The sequence below is a fragment of the Adiantum capillus-veneris genome, chromosome 13 (genome assembly GCF_014529385.1).
Source record: "Adiantum capillus-veneris isolate H3 chromosome 13, ASM1452938v2, whole genome shotgun sequence".
NCBI classification, from domain to species: Eukaryota; Viridiplantae; Streptophyta; class Polypodiopsida; order Polypodiales; family Pteridaceae; genus Adiantum; species Adiantum capillus-veneris.
In genome coordinates this window covers 49,929,718-49,937,354 of record NC_140943.1, presented here as the reverse complement: position 1 = coordinate 49,937,354, position 7,637 = coordinate 49,929,718, and the positions used below count along the sequence as shown (strand labels likewise).

Here is a 7,637-nt window from a genome sequence, read left to right as displayed (position 1 = left end):
AATACATGTGCTCATCTTAGAGCCAAAGCCCATAGTAGTTAAGATTTTGAATATAAAGTCCCATTGCATTGTATCAAAGGCATTTAAAAAATCCATTGTACTTAATTGCCTCTCTCTCTCTCTCTCTCTCTCTCTCTCTCTCTCTCTCTCTCTCTCTCCCCATGGCCATAGAGAGAGAGATAGATAGCATGGAAGAGGGATCTTTCCAAAGAGAGGGACGGAGGGAGAAATAATGAGAAAGGGTGTGGGAGAGGTATGCACTCTGTAATCATATTAATGTATCACATGAATTCAGCACGAGGGATTTTTTAATGCAAACATTTTAGGCAAATTACAAATATACATTAACAAAAAGGGTTTTTTTTAATACACCTCAAACACACATTATATAGTGAGCTCTTACTAGTGAGATGCAGATAGGCAAGGGAATGGTGGGAGGAAAGAGAGAGAGAGTAGACATGTTTAGAGTGTAGGAGAGGTATAAAACAAAGATAGAGAGTGAAATTGAGAGAGAGAGAGAGAGAGAGATTTTAATATCATCCTCGGAGGTCAAGTATGACCTATGGAACCAAAGGTTCATGTGATACATAAAAACGCGTTTCGTCACTCTGAAACCCTGAAATGGGTATCGAAACGCGAAACGTTTCGACGAAACGGCATGAAACGATGAGTACTTTTTATAGCAAAAAACTTTAAAGGTTTTTATGACTATTGAGCATTCAAATGCATGAGTGAGGCCATACATTTTTTTTCACATATAAAAAAGGCCCAAATTGCAACAAATAGGAAAATCGAGGACCCAAAGAAATCAATCCCAAATCGTGAAATTGTATGTGCTCTCTCTCTCTCTCTCTCCCCCCCCCCCGAAAACCCCCCTCCGAATTGTATATATTTTCCTAATAGGCATGTATTGTATCATGTCCAACACTAAAATGTATGTGTATATGAATCCCTTTTGTGATCACACACGTGACATATGTGACATCACACAATCGCATGCATACATATATATATATACCTCTTATATATGTAGGTATATATGTGTATGTATTTGTGCATATATAGACTATATGTAAACATGTAAAACGAAAGCTCAGTTTGATATTTATCTTGCTCCGTTTCATATTTATCTTGTTTCACATTGAAACCTCGAAATGACTAAAACCACGAAACGTTTCATGTCACACTACGACTCATAAGTAATTGTCAGTGCTTAAGGATCGTGGTCCATATCCTAACTCGTCATGATATGGTGCAGAGGGGCAATTCATGGAGTTGACAACAAGTGATGCATTTGTGTGAAGTCAATATATGGTAAGTTTGAGATGGCAATGAAGAGTGCATTTGAAAAGCTTCTTAAGGTCATCTTGCAGTTCATTGTTCTTGTGGACAAGCATCACCATACTAAAAAATGAGGATCATGTTGGGGCTAAGGGAGACCCGAGGGAGACTTAAGAGAACTCATAACATCATCCTATCTCTGTGCAAGGAGCGAGGCATGAAAGACAACCAAAATGATAATTCTCTTGGATTTGTCTTTGTCATGTGCAAGGACTATAGGCCTAAGCTACAAAATTAGGCATCCTCTCGAAGGTGCAAGTAGTTGGTTGATACAATTTTGGATTGATTTCTTTTGATGAGAATCAAGGAAGATGCTCATGGGGGGTTCACCTGAGAGCTAAAGGAAATGAAAAGACAAGGGGAAGGGGGACCGGGGGAATTGTACAAGGGACAATGGGAATTTGTGAAGATGCCCACATGTCACAGGAGGGAGGCGTGCAAAGGGCAGCGAGCTTCATTTATTTTTCTGTTCGGTGTATGCCTTAGAAAGGAGACAACAACATTGTGGTGACGCACTGGCTAGGTCAGTCTACTCCTTCCCAGGCTCGAGATCTCAAGCTCGGCCATGATGCGAACTTTTGAGCTGGTGATGGTGCACTCTGGATTGTGCTAGGTCAATCGACTGCTTCCAAAGCTAGAGTTCCAAATCCAAGGTGGAATCTGAGAAGATTCCACCTTATGTAAGCGAAGATGAGCCACCCATTGAGAAGAGGTGAGGAATCACCATATAAAATGCTTCACAAAGCATTTACTATCTTCTTTGGAAGTTAAATTTTTTTATGGAAAAGGCAAAGACGAAGACGAAGAGGAGAGCGAGGCCTATGTGCACGCCAGCCACAACGCCCAGGAAGTCTTGCTTGTAGCCGAAGACGCGCTCCATGTACTGCTTCACTGTTAGCACCGCACCGTGATCTGGGTCGCTCACCTTCTCCTGCACGTTTGCTAGCTGTGATCCTATCAGCCCGTACATGGACCATGCCAATGGATCGGCCCAATAGAACCATCTCCACCACACCGGTATGCTCTGCAAATGTACATTCTTGTGAGTTTGTAGCGCGCGGGCGCGCGGTGTGTGTGTGTGTGTGTGTGTGTGTGTCTGAGAGAGAGAGAGAGAGAGAGAGAGAGAGAGAGAGAGAGAGAGAGATTCATGTGCATACGTTGCAATTTTTTGCAAGGCTGCTGCCGGGCTTAGAAAGCTAAAGTCCAGATGTTTATTACCAAAAACAATTGCCATTGATTTTGATTCTCTACCCTGGAGATGTGTAGTTTCATTATGATTTGTTCGTTCAGTAAGAAAGCTTACCACTTGTGGAATCATGAAGCCAGAAAAGAGGTTCCACAGGCTTAGAAATCCTACTGCAATCATGGTTGCAAGGTAGACATTGGGGGTGAGTGCCACCATCATCATGCCAAAGTAGGTGAAGAAGACCAAGGTCAAAAACATGAAGTAGAAGAAAGAAAGGAATTTTGATGCTGTCCACTTATAGTTGATCATTGCATATATCATCCCCACATATATGATGGACTGTGTGAAAATGTAAGGGATTTCAATGGTTGCCTGCCAATACGACAACAATCAAGTTAGTATGTCCACATTGAATTTTTGGAGCCATCACGAACCACGGTATGCAGACCATCAAATGGAGGTGTATGCACTCTGGGAGTATATATTGATACCTACTTGTTGAGTTATTGAGTGACGATGACAAGAGATAGGATGCTGTGATATTTACCTAACAAGCAACAAATTCTATGAATTCATCTAAACAATATAGATTTGGGTCATTAGAGTTCGATGTGCTTTACTTTCTGTGCATGCCCATATCCAAAGAATTGAGGCTTTAGACATACCTGAGCAAACGCATATGATAATGCAGAATACATCCTTGCTCCCCTCTCACGGTAGAAAACAGTACGCTCAATCGCAACCACTGACTGGACAGTGGTCACATTATGGAATGCAAGAAACAATGATACCCGTAGATCCCTCCAACAATGTTGTACAAGTCTGTGGTGGTCTCCCTACATGCACAGATTAGGCCAACTATTAGGTACATCATAAAGCAGTCTCAGTGTAGCTTGAATAGCTTTGCTGCAAAGACACAGATCCAGGTGAGGACTTACATTTTTTGACCAGTTTTCCAAAAGACTGTACCAAAGAGCAACGCTATGGCAGTAGTAAACAAAAGTCGGACGGCATTGTAGTCGGGATTTCGCCAATAAGACCTGTGCTGTTTCCAAAGACATGCCATGCATTGCTCACGAAAGCTTTGAGGGTATTGCGTAGGAAAGTAGAGGTCTTTGGAGCCAAGAAGTGGGGTGCTAAGCTCTTTAATAAGTGCTTGGGTGCGCCTGATCAGAGAGACAATGCCGAAGTTACATGGTTTGTATTATAACCATCATCCTACGCATAATATTTTAATTGACTTAAGCACAGCATTGTTTTTTTCCCACTGATAAAGAGGTGAGTCTTTGTAGATCTGTGCAAAGTCAACTTGAAGGCGAGCTTCAGCTGAAGGTGAGCTAATATTAAGCATCCATGTAGCTGGGTTGTATCCATCTTTTATGGGCTCCATTCCTGGTATTTCCTGCTAAACAGAGTAAGTTGTGTGAGTGCAAGCCAAACCTAGGTACTTCTAAGAGCTACATGTTGGGGACATACTTGGAAATATTCTACAAGCTTGCAGGAGCGATGACCTAGAGGACCTGCATAAATGACTTGTCCACCATTCTTTAGCAGAAGCAACTGCATTGAAAACACTTAAGATGAGTATTTTCATTGCCTATGCCGCAGTTATAAATGCATGACATTAGGTATTCTTTTATGAGCGTAACTAATATGACTCAAGTTGGAAGGTCAATTTAGGTTTCTTGTTTAGAATAATCGGTGATTCTATGCCTAAAGAGTTCACCTTCCAGTCAGAGAATGCTTTGGTGTCATCTTGGGGAGCAATGTATGAAACAAAGAGCCCTTGAGGGTGGGTAATATGCGGTGGGACCTACCTCATCAAATGACTCGAATATATCAATGCTTGGCTGATGGATTGTGCACACTACTGTTCTTCCAGTATCCACTGTATTATGGACGGTCCTCATGACGATAGCTGCTGCTCGTGCATCCAGACCCAGACGTAGGCTCGTCCATGAAAATAATAGAAGGGTTTGCCACCAGCTCAACTGCAATCGTTAGCCTTTTACGCTGCTCTGTTGAAAGCCCGTTGACTCCTAGGAGGCCAACTAAGGCATCTGCGATGGGAGTTAGCTCGACCAACTCCATTACTTCATACACGAACAGGCACAAATAAATGATGATAAACTTCCAACTTTAGTTATGGAAGGTTATTATCAATGTTCCTTTCTTGAAGCATTCCATGATGATATATCCATCAAAGCTGTTGTTTTGAGCCATGGATCTAACCTCTTTTGCGTGTTTGTCAATTTCATTTGGTAGACGTAGCCAGGCAGAATATACAAGCGACTCTTTCACAGTAACATTTGGCGAGTGTATTGTCATTTTGTTCACAATATCCCGCTATCCTTGCAAACGTTTCTTGCTTTTTAGGGTGACCAGATATGCTTATATCGCCTTCAATATATCCACATGTCTTTCGACCAGCTAGAACATCTATAAGTGTAGTTTTTCCAGCACCACTTACACCAACTAGAGCTGTAAGAACTCTAGGCCTGAATGCTCCGCTTACATCTTGCAGCAGCTGAAGCCTGTCTGCTTCCATACCTTGCTGCTTCATTTCCTGCAGAAAGATGGAGTAAATGATTGTTACTTGAGGACTTGGCTCACATAATGGTGGACTTGCATGACAGAGATTGCGGAGAGTATCTCACAGCAGGCATGTCGACATAGTAGTTGATGGAGTTGAACGCTATGGATAGAGGTTGAAACGGAAGAACCATCCCTTTTTGCGCTTCAGTTCCAGTTTCAAGAACGTTTATATGCTTTGAGCTTACAGGTTTGTGTCTTACATTAGGTATGTCGATCCCTTTGGATTGTAGGGACCCCCACTTATTCCTGTAAATTGAACACCATACAGAGTTTTTTGCAGCTTTCATAGCAATGTTTATGAATAAAGCAGTTTTGTTTATAAAGTCATTATGAAACTGAGGACTTAGTTGGGCAGTGGCTGTGAGTCCCATATCTTATTTCCAGTTTGTGAAATTAGCATTAGCGAATTAGCTCTATAGATTACCTTTAGTGTCTTTGTACTCATTCATATTCATATCGCACAGGCTGCGGTAAATTAATAGTACAGTTGAAGCATTATTTTATTGCTTTGTGTACTAGTCTTACTACCATGGCAGCGATCTGAGGGAGTACTTGGTGCAGGATCTGGTTTTTGTTGAAGCTGTTTGGAGCGCCGTGAACTTTGCCCTTCAACTTTTTCTTCTGGCAAAATCGTTTGGGGTTTGCCAAGGGCTGCATGTTACCAGTTAAAGCTGTGAGTGTGTAGCATCTCAAATTGATTGAGAGCATTCACCCGTGCAAAATGGGTGTGTGCGTGTACACTCGTATGCAACGACACATGTTGGATTATCACAGATAAAAAACAAAGGCCAAAGTTCTTAGAGTTGAGGTATGCCAAAGCCAAGGTGAATAAAACATTGAACAGTACAGCAAAACCGATCAGAGCCAAAACACCAAGCCAATACCAATATTCTTCTGCAAAAAACCCTCACGACTTCAAGACGGCTGTTCCAATCGTATGGGCATCTATGGTCCCAGAGTACGGCTGAGAAACAGCAATTTCATAAAAATGAGATTTTAGTTTTGCACAGCTTCATGTGTTGATTGCTCACCAAAAATTTGACTTCTAACCTTTTGCCAGCGATCGGCTAAGAATTCATTAGTAAATATAGCATTCAATGCATAAGTCATTGGAGATAACCAGTAAGCCCAAATCCACAAGGCAGGAATTTGTTCTGAATGAAATTCATTTCTTTCAGTAAGCTTTGCATGCTTTATCTTTAGAAATAGTACTGCAAATGCCATTTAAACATCACCTCGAGCAACGAGGAAGCCTCCCATGAGAAAGAGAACCATGAGGGCAAATGTTCCAAACGAGCTTGCGATGACGAGAGACCTGCCAACGGCACCAAGGAGTCGAAACATTCCTAGGGCCATTTGTGAGGTACAAAACAGTAGCAAAATTTGTTGAAAGAACCTATTTGACAAGTTTGCAGTATTTGATGAAGAACCTGTTCTATTTGAAGGGAAATATGGCAAATCAACAGAGTCGAGATTTCCAAACAAAACCTGTGAGCTTCTGGAGCAAAGCCAATCACGAAGTATGTAAAACACACCCAGATGAGCGACTCTAATGCGGACAATGGCATCCTTATCATGACAGCTGGTACTGAAACTTGAAAGTGCCCATGCAGGATAAAAAAGCTGGTGTCTTTCTTTGTAAAAGACAGGAAGCCGATTAACGACCATAACCATCTCAGCCATTCCAATGAACATGACAATAAGCAGTCCATAAAAGAGCGCACCCATGTATAGAACCCTCCCTCCACTGAATTTGCACTAAGCTTAGTCCGGAAAAATACTGTCATGGCAATAGTAGATATGAAGGCCAGCTGCAGTGTTGAAGAAAGGGAAACATAAAATTTAGAGTAGTAACCACATTGATACAAGAAACGGGAGGTAAAAAATCTACCTGACAAGTTTTGAAAATATACAAAAACGAGTTGCGCTTCCAGATCAGCACCTCCCTTGAGAAACATGCCTTGAAAAGTGCATATATAGGCAGGTCATACTTGTGAGTGGAAAGGGCTGCTGGATGGCTTTTTGATGCATCATAAGGGATTGCAAGTTCTTGTCGAAGCTGCTGGCCAACTCTGTAAGATTCGAAAGCCCTAGCAAATTCTTCGACGGTAATGTACCTGTAAGGCTGGCTTTGATCTGCCCAATATTGATGTTGATCTTTCTTTGAGATGACCTGTTTTCAATGCTTGCTCTTAGCATGGAAATTTGGAACCAAGTTTATTAGGTATCCTCTTCCCATGCGCACAATGACGACACAGACATATGATATATTTAAACTACGCTCTTTCCCAATTCTCCTTTCAAGCAAGCGTGGAATGTCTTTTCATGAAAGAGAACCAGACCTCTTGCAGGAAATCTGCTGTACTTTTCCTCTCTGGACATGTGAACCCCATGGATTAAAAAAAATCGAGGATGTGCTCCCGGGGCCCTTGGTAGACAATGATGCCTTCAGAGAGGAGTATGACGTCATCAAAAAGCTCATATGTCTCAGGTGCTGGTTGTAGGAGGGCAACCA

At 41.8% G+C, this 7,637-nt stretch overlaps 1 protein-coding gene and 1 long non-coding RNA gene across 2 annotated transcripts; one reads left to right on the top strand and one right to left on the bottom strand.

Moving 5' to 3' along the window:
• Positions 1 to 1,804: 1,804 nt before the first annotated feature.
• LOC147443963 (pleiotropic drug resistance protein 2-like) lies at positions 1,805 to 7,515 on the bottom strand. The gene is made up of 16 exons (XM_086526747.1): positions 7,465 to 7,515; positions 7,014 to 7,295; positions 6,611 to 6,933; positions 6,358 to 6,518; positions 6,173 to 6,276; positions 6,034 to 6,086; positions 5,185 to 5,368; positions 4,998 to 5,093; positions 4,345 to 4,518; positions 4,004 to 4,087; positions 3,796 to 3,929; positions 3,568 to 3,693; positions 3,466 to 3,490; positions 3,193 to 3,363; positions 2,645 to 2,899; positions 1,805 to 2,365 (listed from the first exon to the last, which is right to left on the bottom strand). The coding sequence occupies exons 1-16, from the start codon at positions 7,513 to 7,515 to the stop codon at positions 2,093 to 2,095; spliced, it is 2,496 nt and encodes an 831-aa protein (XP_086382873.1). The 3' UTR covers positions 1,805 to 2,092.
• LOC147443964 (uncharacterized) lies at positions 2,228 to 6,130 on the top strand. The gene is made up of 2 exons (XR_015190003.1): positions 2,228 to 2,358; positions 5,684 to 6,130. It is a non-coding gene; the product is annotated as an uncharacterized LOC147443964 (long non-coding RNA).
• Positions 7,516 to 7,637: the final 122 nt, after the last annotated feature.

What these genes read in the sequence shown, in the direction of transcription:
- LOC147443963 (XM_086526747.1), bottom strand. Translation starts at nt 7,515, where the DNA reads ATGGGGTTCACATGTCCAGAGAGGAAAAGTACAGCAGATTTCCTGCAA. An exon ending in CAGCAGATTTCCTGCAAGAG is followed by an intron (nt 7,296 to 7,464) that starts GTCTGGTTCTCT and finishes CATTGAAAACAG; the next exon opens with GTCATCTCAAAGAAAGATCA. An exon ending in TATTCGAGTCATTTGATGAG is followed by an intron (nt 4,088 to 4,344) that starts GTAGGTCCCACC and finishes TTTTCAATGCAG; the next exon opens with TTGCTTCTGCTAAAGAATGG.